General features: G+C 41.6%; 1 protein-coding gene across 1 annotated transcript in view; it reads right to left on the bottom strand.

The window, feature by feature from the left end:
- Positions 1-18,415, bottom strand: part of LOC115215038 (E3 ubiquitin-protein ligase RNF31) — a 69,079-nt gene that overhangs the window by 22,963 nt on the left and 27,701 nt on the right. Inside the window, exons 6-11 of the mRNA XM_029784175.2 lie at positions 17,766-17,793; positions 15,011-15,161; positions 13,683-13,737; positions 9,026-9,889; positions 6,365-6,724; positions 1,143-1,388 (exon numbers count right to left, since the gene is read on the bottom strand). Of these exons, the coding sequence (XP_029640035.1) occupies positions 1,143-1,388; positions 6,365-6,724; positions 9,026-9,889; positions 13,683-13,737; positions 15,011-15,161; positions 17,766-17,793 (1,704 nt within the window). The remainder of the gene's footprint in view (positions 1-1,142; positions 1,389-6,364; positions 6,725-9,025; positions 9,890-13,682; positions 13,738-15,010; positions 15,162-17,765; positions 17,794-18,415) is intronic.

Here is an 18,415-nt window from a genome sequence, read left to right as displayed (position 1 = left end):
GACAGTCATCCACCAATAAACAGTCACGCAATAAGACACTGAGACCCAGTGACAGAAGTCATCCAGTAACACACACAGTCACCCAGTGACAGAACAAGAACATAGATACAATTACGTGGTATTAGCATTTAACAAACAAAGCCATGAGTAGCGGGCATAACTGCCTGACATGTCAGTCAATCAGTGTTAGACACAATCACTTACTGCTAGATACACCACTTAGTAACAGACATAACTACAGTTGATAAAATATATGTAATATTATTTAAGGATATGGCTAGTTTTACTAATGTAGCAGCAGTTTGTGCTTGCTTGAGTTAAAAAGTGCAAGACATCATAAGAATATTAGAGTAGGAATAGGAAGTATGATTATGCATGTGACAATGTTGTGCAACAAAAATGGATTGTTAGTTGTATAACAATATTGTGCAACATGAACAGGTTGTGGATTGCATTATAAGGTTATGTAACATAACTGAATTGTTGGTTGCATAACAATGCTGTCTACAATAAATTCTAGGTACATAACAGTGTTGTGTAATATCATCATCATCATCGTTTAACATCCGCTTTCTATGACAGCATGGGTTGGACGATTTGACTGAGGGCTGGCAAACCAGATGACTGCACCAGGCTCCAATCTTGATCTGGCAGAGTTTCTACAGCTGGTGCCCTTCCTAACGCCAACCACTCCAAAAGTGTAGTGGGTGCTTTTACGTGCCACCGGCACGGGGGGCAGTCAGGCGGTACTGGCAATGACCTCGCTCAAATCTTTTTACACATGCCACCGGCACAGGTGCCAGTGAGGCGATGCTGGTAACGATCACACTCGAAAGGCGCCTTTTATGTGCCACCGGCACGGAAGCCAGTTAGCTGCTCTGGCAACGATCACGCTCAGATGGTGCTCTTAGCACCCTACTAGCACAGGGTTCGAGTGCCAGTAAGGCGACGCTGGTAATGATCACACTCGAATGGTGCCTTTTATGTGCCACTGGCACGGAAGTCGGTTAGCCGCTCTGTCAACAATCACACTCGTATGGCGCCCTTTGCACCCCGCTAACACAGATGCCAGTCATCGAATTTGATTGAATGAATTGTCAATTATGTTATACCACATGAAGAAAACATTTTAGTGAAGTTACCTTTTTTTGATAAGAATGAGTACATTCTTCGACAGCTTTTTCTACATTGCCTTTATGCTTCTTCAAGGCACAGGTTACGTCTTCTTTATGAAACTGGACTCCAATTCGGTTAACAATCAAGACTGTAGCAGTTGTGATATAATCTGGCCACTGGGTCTGGATCCATTCCATTGGAGTAACTGATTCATCTACGTTCTCAAGTGCTATCACCATTGTATCAACATCAATCCCTTGTTGTTCAGCAAGCTGATAAGGAGACACATAAAAGTCAAACATAGATGACAGTTTTACAGTTATAATTTATATATATATATATGTGGTGTGAATGATGAAAGAGGACAACAGAAAAAAGGAGAATGGAAATACAATTAGGCCTTATCTCGGCAAAGATTAGTCTACCGAAACGCAGCGAAGTTCAGATCTCTCTCAGCCAGCTTGATACGTCTTGTGCCTTCCTCGTCTCAGCTGCAACTCCTGCTTGGTCGATGCCACACGTGCGTTGTCCCTCGCCGCTTCCGCTTCCTACCGCGCATGCGCCCTGCAAGCCCTACTTCCGCCCTCCCCCATCTGTCATCCTCTCCACCGACACCACACGCCCCCCTGATCTACAGATCACTGAACCGGCTTTCTCACTTGCTCTCTGCTCCCGCACCTTAACTGGTTTCATAATCAGCCAACCAGAGAGGAGGGTGCCGTTCCCTCTGTGGTCGCGGTGCAACCCTAGAACTTGTTCCTGGTATGTTGCTGCTGGCCTCATCATCCTGTCTACTGGTGTTGTTTTCATCTTGCCCACTGCTGCTGGTCCCATCCTCTGAGGCATGGACAACCCTCCGTATATCCAAAACGTGGCGTGGCATACCATCGACCGAGATGTTATTCTTTGAATTTACAGATGTTATTGTCCCCTTTCCCCATTGTGATGTACACCGTGCATTTGAGGGTTTTACCCAGATTTCCTCCCCGACCTGCACGAAGGCGTGCTCTTCCTCTGCCCCGGATCGCATTGATGTAGTACATGGATGCCTCCACTCGTACCTGAATATTGCCCTGTGTGGCACCGACTCCTCAGCCTGTCCTGATCTGGGCGACATATTGTACCAAAACACGGCCTCGATTGGTGAAATGTGACCCCTCTCTGCCTTGGCCTTGATGGTACGATGATGCCTTTCCACCACCCCATTTCCACTTGGCCGGTATGCCGCCCTGAAGAAGCGGTTGACCTTCCACTCATCAAGCATTTCTTTCAGCACATCCGAGTGAAATGCAGTGCCATTGTCCAGAAGCAGTTCATCCACGGGGCCTCGTTCCAGGAATATCTCATTCAACACTTTCACAATTTCTTCTGCGGTCCCCGTCTTCATCTCCCTCCATATGGCCAACCGCCCCGGTCCGCAGTCAACCATTGAGAGGTATGTCCCCTGCCGGTAGTGTGTTATGTCCACCGCCAGTCGTTTCCAGTCCTGGTCCACTGGAATACTTCCCGCTTCATGTACGACTGGAGCAGGATCGATGGACTGGCACCTGTCACAACTGCTAACCACTCTCTGCACGCTCTGTCTTGTTACGTCGGAGTCAACTTTTCTGGCTAGGAACAATGTCCTGTCCACACCCATGTGATGCATGGTGTGCAGTCTCCGCAACTCCGAGTCGCTCAGACGGCATACTGCAGCTACAGCCTGCTTCACATCCTCTGGCACCTGCAACCAGGCTCGCTTTACCCTGGTCAGGACGTCTGCCCTGTTCTTCTCGGAAGGCACAAAGATCACGCTCAGCTTCAGATTGAACTCAGTGGTTAGTTCACGCAGTATTCCCAATCGACGCTTTACCAGCATCTCTGCAGCCCCTTTGGTCCGCACCCTCCGCTCATCGGTGATGAATGCTGTCGCCCAACCAAGTACAGTGGCCAAATCAGTCCTGATTTCTATGGTGTGCAACCCCCACTTCAAGGCTAGGTTCACCCCCTTCAACACGGCATCCAACTCTGCCACGTTGATATGATTGCAGTCATCCGTCTTCCTGAGCCAGGCTGCATCTTCCACCATGACACCTCCCACTTCTAAGACAACCCCTATTGCAATGCTACTGGCGTCACACCATACGATCCCGCTCTTTGATTTGGGAACATACCAGCTGCCCCTCACTGGGTCCTCTGTTCCTACTCTGACCAAGACTTCTTGCATCATGTCGATCATCCTCTCCCCCACTCTATCATTCCACTTCACTCCTTCGGCTCGTCTCTTGATGAAGCTACATGCTGTTCGGAGCCAACCTCCAATCGGGTAATGTCCCACCAGCTTCCCACACACAGAGAACAGTTCCCGTCTATTCATGCTGGCGCCCAGTTCAGGGACCTCATTCCCTCGCCGGAACACCAACGCGCCGGCCTTGTCTCTCCATAGCTTGAGGCCCAGTGCAGCACCTCCCTCCATTGCCTCTGGCGGCTTGGCGATCAGTCCAAAACTCTTCAGGTGGCCTATGACCTCCATTGCTGGTATCACGGTTTTGTCCACCTTATGCTTTGTGGGCTGTATCACCGCCATCAGTGGCAGGACTCCGCTCTCTTCTTTTTCCCAAGTGATCAATATGCCCTCCTTAATCCACCGCTCCACCTCCCCCTCGAACTCACTTCTGACATCTCCTTTTAGAGTATGCTGATAGCAGCCCACTTTATTCTTTAACATCGGGGGCTCTCCCTTCCAGTGCCACTCCACTGTCCACCTCTTGCCATCAAAGACAGCCCGAAAATCCTGGTCTTCAATGGTGTGTGCAGCATCCTTTTCCTCATGGTTGTCGCCGGTGCATGGTCTCGCCCTACATGGTTTCCCCGCTAACCCAAACGTTACACCAGCCTCGTTAACGGTGACACCTCCCAAGCGGGTGATTGCATCCATCCCCATCACCACGTCAATCTCGTCCACCAAGTGACCAACCACAATCACTCGCAACGTCAGCTGTAGTCCCTGCACTACAATCTGTGCATCTGTAACCCCTTCGCAGTGTACTTCTCTTCCGTCGACAGCCCTAACACTGCTTCCTCCACTCCACGTCTCTGCCACTTCTGTAGTCATCAGGGTCGTTGTACAGCCCATGTCCACAAGGGCTCGCGACATCTTCCCCTTCACCAGAATGTCGACCACAGGTAGCGATGATAAACGCGCCCCGACAGATCCAAAGGGACAACTACCGGCGCAGTAGTCTCCCGCAGTCCGTTTCCCCACAGACACTCGCTGGCTATATGCCCCGGCTCTCGACACCGGTGGCAAATCACCTCAGGCTTGGGTGACACGCAGTCACGCACCATGTGTGGACCTTGGCACCGGAAACACTGTCCTTTGAACGGGCGCACATGTTCTTTCTTTAGCCCCTCTCCGCTGCTCCTAGCTGGGCCACTTTTCGACGTTGCAGTCACTGCTACCGACGTCATCCTGCTGCACGAAACTAGTATGCGTGCCCGAGATATGATGTCCGCCATCGGCATCGAATTCACATTCGGAAGTTTCTGTAACTCGACCGACATGTTGTCGGGAAAGCCAGTCACGAACGCCAACCTAACCATCCGGTCCAGCGACTCTCCCTCGTAACACGCCAGTTTAGCCAGTCTTCTAAGTTCATTGGCAAACACGTCCACCTGTTGCCCAGTCCATCTCATTCTACCCAGGCGAGCGTATGCCTCGAACATTCCCTCCGCAAAGGCCTCCATCAACCGGACTTCCACTTTCTCCGCGTTAAGTTGGTCTGTCTCTTCCATCTCTAGATACAACGCCAAAGCCGGACCATCCAAGTACAGCGGCATGAAGCTCGCCAGGTCACCTATACCATGGAGCTTCGCCACCAACTTCACTTTCTTCAACCAAGCGACTACATCTGTGTCGCCGCTAAACGGTGTTATAAGTTCGTGCGAAACATGGGCACTCTTCATCATTTTTATTTATAAAACCGATTGTTTATATGCCGAAATAGCTTGTGGTGTGAACGATGGAAGAGGACAACAGAAAAAAGGAGAATGGAAATACAAGTAGGCCTTACCTCGGCAAAGATTAGTCTACCGAAACTCCGCGAAGTTCAGATCTCTCTCAGCCAGCTCGATACGTCTTGTGCTTTCCTCGTCTCAGCTGCAACTCCTGCTTGGTCGATGCCACACGTGCGTCGTCCCTCGCCGCTTCCGCTTCCTACCGCACATGCGCCCTGCAAGCCCAACTTCTGCCCTCCCCCAACTGTCATCCTCTCCACCGACACCACAATATATATATATATGAAAAAACAAACCAGGATAGAAAATGCTAAAATAATTTTATAAAGAACATTTCAGTACCGGTTTCAGTCATTGAGACCTTTTCAACTGTAACAATTGAATAATTAAATTTAGAAAAATTAAAAGAAAAGTTTTTTTAAAAGAATATTTGTATAGTGTTCAAATATAAGTGGCATTTTCCTTGTTTCTGCCTTTCTCTGTCTCTCGTTTACTCTTGTGGGTTCGAGGTCGTTGTGTGTATATATATATGTGTGTGTGTATGTATATATATATATATATATATATATATATATATATCATATAATGTGGCACAAGAGAATAAAAAAGGAACATATGCAAAAAAGTAAACATACACAATGGACAAAACATGCTCAACTTCTCATCAGCTATCAACCAAAAATCATCACAATTTCAATTCCTAATCGATAATATAGTCCAATTTAGTAGCATTAAGAGCTAAACTATTGCTATTCTCATTACTATTCCCCAGAGTTGTGTACTGAACTCTTGTAAACTCTTACTGTATTCAATCACTGAAAGACTGTGTTATTTTAAAGGGTATTAACAACAGTAAATCAATGTACTCTAGCATTCAGATTATTCTGTGAAATGTGATGCTTATTTATTAACATTGTTTTGAATGAATTATACATTCCCTCATAGCTTCAAGATTTCAATGATGTGATTGTTTATTTTTAGAATGACATTGCAGGGTAGGTGTGAGAGTCTGGATCAGGTCAGTTTTAACATAAAATGGGTAGAATATCTTGGCCAGATATTGTTGGCTTTGTTGTTAACAAGTTAATATTCTCTAGCAAATCTAACAAACACTGGAGTACAATGCAGCTCTTTGGTCCATCAAGTACTGCTAAACCGTCCAACCCATACAAGCAAGGATTATGGACATTAAATAATAATGTTAATGCTCACTATTATAGTACTAATTGTATTAATGGTTCATTGGCCTTACCCGTAACTGTTTGACAATTTCTCCAGCTTCAGTTACCATCTCAATTCGGCTCCTTTTCTCGTCAATTTTATGCAGATCTTCAGGCAAAGCTTTCATCCCACCGGTTTGAGACAGATCTTCAGATGAAACTTTAACCCTATCAATTTTATCCAGACCATCAGGAGATGCTGTGGCCATATCGACTTTGTTAAAGCTCAGGTTTTTTCTATCATCTTCTAAATTAATACATGGTTGATTCACTGTTCTACATGGAGAAGTAGGTTCTATTGCAGATTCATAATCAAAGGGGTTGTTGGCTTCAGACATCATTTGAAGAGAGTTTCTGTATTGTTGCTGAGCAATTTTTTTCTCTAACAAAATCTGAAAATTAGATTTTAAATTATTATTTATTCAGGTAATGCAGAGTGAAACATAGAAAGAAAGAAATGGAACCAAGAAAGTAAACAAAGACGAATCAGTAGAAATGGTCAAGTATTCTAATTTTCATCAACACACTGTGATTCAGTTAGGGAAATAAACATTTCACCAAAACCTAAATATTGAAATATTTCTAAATGTTTGTGAATTTTATAAAGCTGATATTTTCACAAAATTCAAGAGTTCTCTGTCTTGTTATAGGACTCCCTAGTTTTAGGAGGCCCTTATTCGCCCACAACTCGCCCACAACATCATAAGCGGGAAGTGTAACCTCTCGAAAGAGCTGTTCTTCACTCCTGCTCCGGAGCATCGGCTGCGGGGTCATTCCGAAAAGCTCTACCTGCGACGATTTCATCTCAATCGAAGGAGAGGAGCTTTCTCCGTCCGGGTTGCGGATCCGTGGCACAAGCTGCCAGACGAGATGGTGAAGACGCCGACGACCGCTTTGTTCAAAGCCTCCCTGGACCTCAAGTGGCCTGAACTCTTTACATGAACACCACCCTGTACTTAACTCCATGTCCCCCTACATGGCCTTGCTATTTGCTTATGAGCCAAATTAACTAACTAACTAACTAACTATTCCCTGATCACAGTTACAAGTTACTAATAGAATCTATTTAGAAGTTGAATACGATGGTAGACAAATGGTAGACAGTGGTGTTTGTAATTGTAGCATGTAGCCATTTTTAAATAAGTGCGCCAATTTGTGGTAGCTGGCAATGTGATGTAATGTCGTATTGCCAAAGAAATATGATTGTCATTTTTAACTGCTCATAAGAATTAGTTAAAGAATATTTGTATGTGATTTCGATTCTTTAAAGTCAAGTTGAGCAGTTATAAAAACCCTGGATTTTGGGAAAAACTTCAGTGTTTGTTAGATGTAACTAAACCCCACGACACTCACTCCTTTGAGACATTGGTGATTTTTCATGCCATGTCCAAGGAAAATCCAACAAGTCTTGTTTGAATTGTTGAGATTTAATATAGCTAGAATGAGAAATAGATAGTTAAAATATATAGTCGTAATTCTCTATGACTAAATTTACTTTTCTTCAAAATGTATATAATATAAAAATGCTATATGTATATAATAGAAATTAATGTAGAAAATGTTTTCTCTTTCTTCACGTTCTTCAACTATATATAAAATGTATTTCTGTAATTATTAAACTGTATTTTTTTATAGCGGTTAAAAGAACACAAAATAATATTCAACCTACATTCTTCCTAATGTTCATTAGCGTTCCAGAAAGTATATTTCTCTATGGCGTTTATATAGCTGTAGTTAGGACTTGCGTATAATGATAACACTTAAGTAAGTTATAAGTGACGGTTTTATCATTATATATCCCTACTTTAAAAGCTAAATAATTTTATCCATTTCCAAATAGGAAACATAATAAGTAGCATTGCATTAACTGTAAACAAACTAACTAGAAAATATACGCTATAATATTTAACATAAGAGAAACTTGGCTACTAAACCGCTATATAATAATCAGAAGATAATGCTAAAAACAATAGATAAGGGATTAGTTAAGTAGAACATGATTGCTAGTTATGTAAATAACAGGAAAATGAATATATGGAAATAATAATTGTATAATACATAAGCCTACATCTACATAGTCTAATAGAACAATCCCAACATCTAATAAAATATGTAGGTTAATGTGGAAAATTCTTCAATCTACACCAATATAGGAGTCGATGATAGCCAAGGGGGTCGAATGGGGGTCAGCGTGTGAAACACCAGCTCACCCAGATGAACTGCTTGAAATACTTAGTCAGCGTCATGTTCATCCCTCACATTGATGTTGTCTCAATTTCAATAAAAGATATTCCAACAATATGATGTGTTTTTCACATTTTCTAACCATGAAAACAATTTCATAAAAGTTGAAAGTTTAATACTGTATACCCGAACACATAATTTTAAATGTAAAAAGTGCATCATCTTCAGTAGAATTTCTTAAAATGTATATTTTAACTAACATTTTAATTGCCAGCATCAGTACCTGGTACACATTTAAGACATGGTACAGTAGGATAGGGTATTAAGATATTTTAAATGAGGAGGGTGGTTGATGCAGAAGAAGTGGCTAAAGGGGAGGTCGATGGTTGAAAAAGTTTGGTGACCCCTGCTCTAGCATAACATCAGGATTAAGTCGAATAACATTGGAACATGATAAACATTACTCTAGATCATAAAAGCAATTAAAATCCTACAAGAGTTTCACTTACTTGATCTTGTTCAGCAGCCACTGTTTGGAAAGTTGTAGACATATTTTCATTTGCTTCAGTAAAAGAAGGTGTGTCTTTTCTAGTTTTGCATTCTTTCCACTTGTCACAATTAAAACATTTTTCCCTGTCTGTAGAATTTTTATGACCACATGTAGAACATTTCCAATAAATTATTCCAATATCATCATCAGCCAAGCCACCAAAACTTGAGAAAAGTGTCGTTAAAGGCGATGTTTTCTGTGGAGATTTTCCTATTAACTGTGCAAGATCATCTAGCTGACTAGACTCCGGTGGCACAGAGAAATTTATGTCTGGGAAATCAAGATAATTATCACTGAGCACCATTGGAGGTTTATGCAGTGGAGATTTTTCCCAATTACCATAACTTGAAGAAAGCATTACTGAAGAATCTTTACATCTGTGGTTATCTCGATTGAATTGAGAATCAGACATATAACCATATTCTTGCTGACTTAATGCATGACTGGGAAATAATTTACCATCCTTGTATGGTAAAAGCATATAATATTTTTGTTTTTCCCTATACTCAGTTATTTTTTGTTGGATAAACTGTTTGTCTTGGGTAAGGGCTACATATTCATCACGTTCATAAAAATCCCGGTCATCTAATACAAGAGTTTGAATGTGTCGATCCACATTATCAATATGTTGGCTTAATTTTTGTAGTTCTTTATCAACTTTCTTTATATAGACATTCGTAAAAACAGTGCGTTTGCGTGCCAATTCAATTTTTTTGGCATTAAAATTTTCATCACATTCCATACTCTCGAGTGTATTACTCAGGTCCTGTAAAATACGTTCAAGTTTCTTCGGATCCATATCCAAAGCATCTTGATATTGTTTCTGAAAGAACAGTTTATTGAAATATTTATTCTGCAAAGAACCGTAACACAAGACAAGTAATATTTTTAGAAGAAAATCATTTACTTGACATTTTTCGAGTTCAAACTTTACTGATAATGTAGAACTTCCTACATTAATTGTGAAAAAAAATTTCTTCGAGAAATCAAAGAAAACATTTTAGCAACCTATTACTCTTACTCTCTTTTTTACTCTTTTACTTGTTTCAGTCATTTGACTGCGACCATGCTGGAGCACCGCCTTTAGTCGGGCAAATCGACTCCAGGACTTATTCTTTGGAAGCCTTGTACTTATTCTATTGGTAGTTTTTGCCGAACCGCTAAGTTACGGGGACATAAACACACCACCATCGGTTGTCAAGCGATGTTAGGGGAAAAACACAGACACACAAACATTTACACACACATACACATATATAGACATATATACGACGGGCTTCTTTCAGTTTCCATCTACCAAATCCACTCACAAGGCTTTGGTCGCCCCGAGGCTATAGTAGAAGATACTTGCCCAAGGTGCCACGCAGTGGGAATGAACCCGGAACCATGTGGTTCGTAAGCAAGCTACTTACCACACAGTCACTCCTGCGCCTATGTTCATATAAAGATACATTTACTTTCCAATACATGAGTGGCTCCTTAACAATTGCTGTTTCTATTTCATTACCTTACGACCTGAGAGAGAAGGGCTAATATAATTACCATTGCACGTTAAAGCAAATGTTTCACCATAAATTATGCTACATTGTGATTTGATTGCACACCATTTTACTGGGCAAGTGAAATGGGTTTTAATCACCAACCAATGAGTGACTAACATTCCTTTACTTTCTCTGGCATTCCAGAACAGATTAACCATTTTCTACACTTTCTTAATGAAACCATGCATTAGCTGGATAGTGAAAATGTACATTTATGCATATTTGTATGGATGAAAATGCACATCGTACAGACTCAACTGTACAGATACATATACATCCTTACTTGTATGGATGTTCACATCATATATTTATAGACACTTCTATGGACTGACATGCTGTAGACTTACTTGTATGGACACATAGAAATACACATATACCATAAAGAAACACATCTGTGAATGCTTGCGTCATGCAGACTTACTTATAGGAACACACACAAACTTAAGACACACACAAACACTGGCTGTGAAAGAACTCTAGCTTTACCCAGTCACCATTTACAGTCATGAACTTTTAACTTGCTTTCCAGATTACATGGTTTGCTTAACTAGAATTGTCACTTAAGTTGAACTAACATTTGTCACATTAGTATAGAAGCTCTTTTATCATCTGCAACATTCTTTTTACCATTAAACTTCATCTTAGTCAATACTAGCAACAAATAGGCAATATACCATTTGGTATTGTTTACAGAATAACAATGAATCTGCTTTCTGTGTTTATTTTCTGCAAATATTCATTTTCTGCAAATATTCATTTTCCATAAGATTAATCAAATCTAAAAGAGGTGCAACATCAATATTAACGAAAATAGGTTCCATCCAATCTGTCATAGAATCATGGAATCAGGATGGTGATGCTATAAATCACAGGGGTGTTCTCTTGAAGGATAATCTTGACATTGAATAAAATCAAACTACCACTACTACTGTTCTATATTTGAGAGATGAGGAATTATGTACATTATTTACATTGGACAGATGTATGTCCTCATCTTGTTTGTTGTTACCACAACATTTTGGCTGATTTACTCTCCAGCCTCTATCAGGTGTCCTGGTGGAATTTTGAACCCAACCCAGGGTTCTCATTCCTAAGGTATTTTTTGCAGATGTTACTATTATTATTATTATTATCAGGAAGATGGCCTTGCTCGATCTGTAGAAAAGGTGTAGGTAGAAACTATATAAGATGTACCTAGTGTAAGCTATGGACACATAAGAGGTGCAGCAATGTCAAAGGTAGGCTAACTGGGAAGATGGTTTTTGTATGTGGCAGATGCTCGGGAGCATTAACCTCCGAAAATCTGCAGAAAACAACTTCCGTCACTTTCCAGGGGGAAAAACTAGAAGTAGTTGATAGCTTCCGTTATCTAGGTGACCAAGTCAGTAGTGGGGGTGGGTGCGATGAAAGTCTAACTGCTAGAATAAGAATAGCCTGGGCAAAGTTTAGGGAGCTCTTACCTCTGCTGGTGACTAAAGGCCTCTCGCTCAGAGTAAAAGGCAGACTGTATGATGCGTGTGTACGAACAGCCATGCTACATGGCAGTGAAACATGGGCCGTGACTGCTGAGGACATGCGTAAGCTCGTGAGGAATGAAGCCAGTATGCTCCGATGGATGTGTAATGTCAGTGTACATACTCGACAGAGCATTAGCACCTTGAGAGAAATGTTGTACCTAAGAAGCATCAGTTGTGGTGTGCAAGAGAGACGATTGCGCTGGTATGGTCATGTGGCGAGAATGGATGAAGATAGGTGTGTGAGAGAGTGCCAATCCCTAGCAGTTGAGGGAACCCGTGGAAGAGGTAGACCCAGGAAAACCTGGGACGAGGTGGTGAAGCACGACCTTCAAACTTTAGGCCTCACTGAGGAAATGACCAGCGACCGAGACCTTTGGAAATATTCTGTACGTGAGAAGACCAGGCAGGACAAGTGAGCCCAGCCCACTTATGAATGCCTTTCCTCCCATGGACACAAAGACCTGTTGAGGCAAGCGAAGTCGATATAGAACCTCATCCGACGACAGGCACCCATGCCAACCCCCTTTGCTTGCGAAGACATGTTGGGGCAAGCGAAAACGAAATCGAAATCGAATTGAACCAGCCAGGATCCCTGGTCTGGTGGTACGTAAAAAGCACTATCCGACTCGTGGCCGATGCCAGCGCCGCCTCCACTGGCTTCCGTGCCGGTGGCACGTAAAATACACCAATCCGACCGTACGGCAGGCACCTATGCCAACCCCCTTTGCTTGCGAAGACATGTTGGGGCAAGCGAAATCGAAATCGAATTGAACCAGCCAGGATCCCTGGTCTGGTGGTACGTAAAAAGCACTATCCGACTCGTGGCCAATGCCAGCACCGCCTCGACTGGCTTCCGTGCTGGTGGCACATAAAATACACCAATCCGACCGTGGCCGTTGCCAGCCTCGCCTGGCACCTGTGCAGGTGGCACGTAAAAAGCACCCACTACACTCACGGAGTGGTTGGCGTTAGGAAGGGCATCCAGCTGTAGAAACATTGCCAGATAAGACTGGAGCCTGGTGCAGCCTTCTGGCTTCCCAGATCCCCGGTCGAACCGTCCAACCCATGCTAGCATGGAGAACGGACGTTAAACGATGATGATCATCATCATCATTATTTATTCAAAGCACTGCCTGGAATTCACTCTATAATTCACGGGAATATAGCATAATGGTTAAGAGGGTAGGCTATTAACCCTAAGATTCCGAGTTCAATTCCAGGCAGTGCCTTGAATAAATAATAATAATAGTAATAATAATATCATCAAAAAATACCTTAGGAATGAGAACCCAGGGTTGGGTTCAAAATTCCATCAGGACACCTGATGAAGGCTGGAGAGTAAATCAACTAAAACATCGTAACAACAAACAAGGTGAGGACATATATCCGTCCAATGTAAATAATGTAAATAATATACTACTACTACTACTACGACAACATATAACCACAGTTTTATGGGAAACAAATTAAGAACAAAGTTGATATAAAAATAAAGAGATTCTTGAATAGTTTAAGTCCATGTCAGATAACTAGAGTTAGAAAGAAAAAAATAACTTACCTGTGAGATATATGGATCTGCAGATTGATGTATACTTGAAATTCCAGACAGTAAACTGAAAGAAAGAAACGAAAACAGAAATCTATCTGGGTTAATAGTTTCATTAATGTTAAATTGTTACAAATAACAAGTCAGAAAATATTTTCTCAATATCTAATTACAAGATATCGTTTTTGGATTTGGTTTACAAGATTCTTTATATGAGTTCATGCGTTGAAGCATATTCTGTTGTGTCTGGGGAGAGTCATTTTCTTTTTGTGCCTTATAGTTTAACACACGCACCGGTAAAATTTCCACTTATTTCTTATTTTCATTTTCCTAAAATTTTCGTTGCGTCTTGCAACCTTTATAAGGCACAAAAAGAAAATGACTCTCCCCAGACACAACATAATTACAAGATCTTTTACATTCAAAAGCAGTCAAACATGTAAAAGGAGTTGCTCCAACCATACAGGTGTGGGCATGTGGCTAAGAAGCTTGCTTCCCAACCAATATCAAGACAAGGATACACACATACATGTGTGTGTGTGAGGTCACTCATGAGTGCTACTGGTAACATGGAGCCCAGTACAACCTGTTGCACGGTCAGGTTGTCAGTGACTGAACCAGCATGCCCACTAGGCTTGCCTGGTGAGGAGGGTGGCTAGAAACCTAGCAGGATAGATGAACCTAGAGTAGATTCAATAACTGTCTATCAATAGCATGGGGCCTTCAGAAATTCCAGGTTGGTGTCTGGCATGATGGAAGACCACTGAGAGTGAGACAGCCCTCAGGTTTTGTTAAATCTTGTCTCTAGGAGAAGGTCACTCTGATATAAAACCAGATTTGCAGGGGAATGGCATTGAATATTTTGGAGATATTTTGCTTGCACTTGAGATCATAGTTCTTCCACATTCCTGAGCCTGCAACCTGTACTGGCACTGGATATCTTGCTTTGGCTTGTCTCTGGATTGGGTCAATAGGGTGGAGAGGATCTGTGAGGCATTGTGCAAGCCTTATTGGACATAATAGTCAACTAAATCCACTCACAAGGTTTTAATTGACTCAAGGCTACAATAGAAGGCACTTGCCAAAGGTACCACACAGTGGTACTACATCTGAAACTTCATGGTTGAGAAGCAAGCTTCTTACCCACACAGCCACATTTGCTCCTAGGCAGTTAAATCTGTTCACAGCAAGTTCACCAGGAATTGATTCCTCTGCCTCACATTTTCAATACAGCTCATAGCTACAGTGTCTAAACAACAGACACAACATGTTCTCTTCAATTTCTCTTTCCAAAGCACCAGATTCTCTTTTTAAACAGTATGAAAATATTTAGAATTTACCTCGGTGGAGCAGTATCTTTTATTGGAGAACGTATATGTTCAACACGCTTTGGATGGGAGTGCCAGGTAACATCACAACTAGTGCACAATTGTTTATCTTCACATGATGAACAAATCATATTGGGCTTTGGTTGTCCACAGATGCTACATCCTGGAAAGGAATAAAATAATTTTATTTGGCAAGTAAATAAAAATCTGGATTTTGAAAAGAACCAAGTAAAATAGAAATTGCCAGCCTCGCCTGACCTTCGTGCCGGTGGCACGTAAAAAGCACCATCCGATCGTGGCCGTTTGCCAGCCTCGTCTGGCACCTGTGCCTGTGGCACATAAAAAGCACCCACTACACTCATGGAGTGGTTGGCATTAGGAAGGGCATCCAGCCGTAGAAACATTGCCAGATCAGACTGGGCCTGGTGCAGCCTTCTGGCTTCCCAGACCCCAGTTGAACTGTCCAACCCATGCCAGCATGGAAAGCAGACGCTAAACGATGATGATGATGATGATGATGTGATAGCAACCAACACACACACACAAAAACCCATATATATCATCATCAATTTAACATCCACTTTGACTAGCACCTTGCTGTACAGCAGAAGTGTTAAGGCAGCATTCCCTGGAGAAGAAAATTGGCCAGCAAGAGTCCTATGCCAGTCTCACATAAAAATCACTCATGCCAGTGCCACATAAAAGGCACTTGTGCCAGTGACATATTAAAAGCACCCAGCACAAACTGTAAAGTGGTTGGTGTTAGGAAGGACATCCAGCCATAGAAACCAAGCCAAATCAGACTGGAACCTGGCACAGCATTCTCAGCTTGCCAGCTCCTGCCAAACCATCCAACCTATGCCAGCATAGAAAAACAGATGTTAAAGGATGATGGTGATGATGATGATTTTCCATGCTTGCATGGGTCAGACAGGATTTTGTTGAGGCAGATTTCTTGCAGCTAGTTGCCCTTCTTGTCACCAACCATCACCTGTTTCTAAGTGAGGTAATAATTACATTTATTTACAACTATCACACGATGTCAAGACAAGGAGACAGTAACATGTGCACATACACACACATACATGATGGGCTTTGGTTGGCTCAAGGCTATGAGACACTTGCCCAAGGTGCCACACAGTGAGACTGAAACTAGGATTATGTGGTTGGGAAGCAAACTTCTTACCAGACAGCCATGCCCTGTGCCTATATATACATATTTATATTCCTACAGCATATCTTCTACAATATAAATATTTTGTTTAATGCCACAAGCCTTGTGTCCTTTACATAAATTACCTTCAGATCTCTATAACAAATATAGATCAGTAAATAAAAGATTAAGTAGAAATATTATCTAAAAGTAAATATATAGGCGTAAGAGTGGTTGTGTGGTAATTGGCTTGCTTACAAACCACATGGTTCCAGGTTCAGTCCCACTGCATGGCACCTTGGGTGTCTTCTACTATAGCCTTGGGCTGACCAAAGCCTTGTGAGTCGATTTGGTAGATGGAAACTGAAAGAAGCCCGTCGTATATATGTATATATATATGTGTGTGTGTGTGTGTGTTTGTCCCCCCCCAACATTGGGGGGACAACCGATGCTGGTGTGTTTATGCCCCCGTAACTTAGCGGTTCAGCAAAAGATACTGATAGAATAAGTACTAGGCTTACAAAGAATAAGTCCTGGGGTCGATTTGCTCGACTAAAGGCGGTGCTCCAGCATGGCCACAGTCAAATGACTGAAACAAGTAAACGAGTAAAAGAGAGAGTAAACAAGTATAGCACATAGAAATGAAATGGAAGCAAATGTACATAAGGTTCAATAAGCCAAAAGGAATCCAAGATTTCGTGGAGAAAGTTTTTTCTTAATAAAAGCCATGGCATTGGCATGGCTGTGCTTCTCAAAGACAGTTTCTAGTACAGTCCCACTGCAAGACGCCTTAGACGACTGTCTTTGACTGTAGCCCTAGATCAAACATAGTCTTCTAAGTAGATCTGGCAAATGGAAATTGACAAAAGCCTATTGCATGCGTGCATGTGTGTGTGTGTGTGTACCTTCTTGTTTTGAAATCACATAACAATTATAAACTAAGCATTATTGCCATGCAAGCAGGATGAAAACCTGTCCAAACACAGGGAAATATTATCTTCATTGTAAACAGGGGGGGGGGGGTAGGAAGGATATCCAGCCATAAAAAATCAGCCTCAATAAATTCTGTCCAACTCGTGCATGTATTGTCCGTTAACACAATGATGATGGCAAAAAATTTATAGTTTTGTGTCCACCAAGCTTCAACAGGTTCCAATGAACCTTGTGGTGTGCTACCAATTGAAGCACTTAGTGCTGAATTGATATTTTCTTTATTTCTTCCTCCCTTTCTCCAGTTATGATTGTGTTTTCTTTTGTTTTAGATTTGTATTTTAATGTGGTTTAGTATTATATATGTATCATATAATTATTAAACATCCATAAGGATGTAATTATTAAACATCCATAAGGATGTCTAGGAGTTAAAACAAGTAGATATTTAAATTATGTTGTGGTATTTTAATTATAATTTTTGCTACTTTAGTTTATTCAGTAGTTCAGGATCAATTTTGTGAGAGTTAAAGTCAACCTTTCACACCACATCACAATCTACAACAATCATAATATGAATAACTACAGAAGAAATATTACCAAGACATAAGTTTTATAAAGAATTATAGCAAAAGATACAAGACAGAAAATATACACAAGGGAAGATAACTATATATCACCAACCTTGCTCCACTTCAGATTCTTCCAGGAGCTACAAAAAAGAACAAGCAGATCATTAGTCAACCAAATAATACCAGCAATGAATTCTATATAAAACTTTGAACAACATAAGACACTATAATCACAATCCTACACTATATTCTTTAACCCTTTGCCTGTTCAAAGCATTTTCATAAGTAAGTCCTAAATGTCCATGCTTGCTTTCAGAGTTTTAGCTAGCTTCATGTTTTATATATTCTGAGTAATTTGAAGCTTTCCTTTCATAAGTCCCAAGTTATTCTGGCAGTTGAAAAAAAACTGAGAATCAAATAGGATGCATGGACTCCTGAGAAACATGTACTGTGTATCACATGAGATACACAGGACATAAAGCCATGTACTGACTGCCATATATCACATACATCCTTTCCCTAATGATTTGGGACTTTGTGTGTGGCCTTGTGTTAAAGCTATAATCCATGATATTAAGGTATTAACTACTATAGCTTACAGTATCTAGTAAGTGCAGGCTGATTAGGGCTGCCAGTTTAATCACCAAAGGCCCAACTACGTGACTGGTTGTACTGAGTTAGATACCAGTAGTACTAAGAGTGTTGGGACATAGAGCAGATGAACTCAGCAGAGCCAATGGCCTTCTAACAGCTGGGAGTGAG

This window comes from Octopus sinensis, linkage group LG1, assembly GCF_006345805.1.
Source record: "Octopus sinensis linkage group LG1, ASM634580v1, whole genome shotgun sequence".
NCBI classification, from domain to species: domain Eukaryota; kingdom Metazoa; phylum Mollusca; class Cephalopoda; order Octopoda; family Octopodidae; genus Octopus; species Octopus sinensis.
Note: the sequence above shows the minus strand (reverse complement) of the source record. Positions and strands in the feature narration are given on the sequence as shown.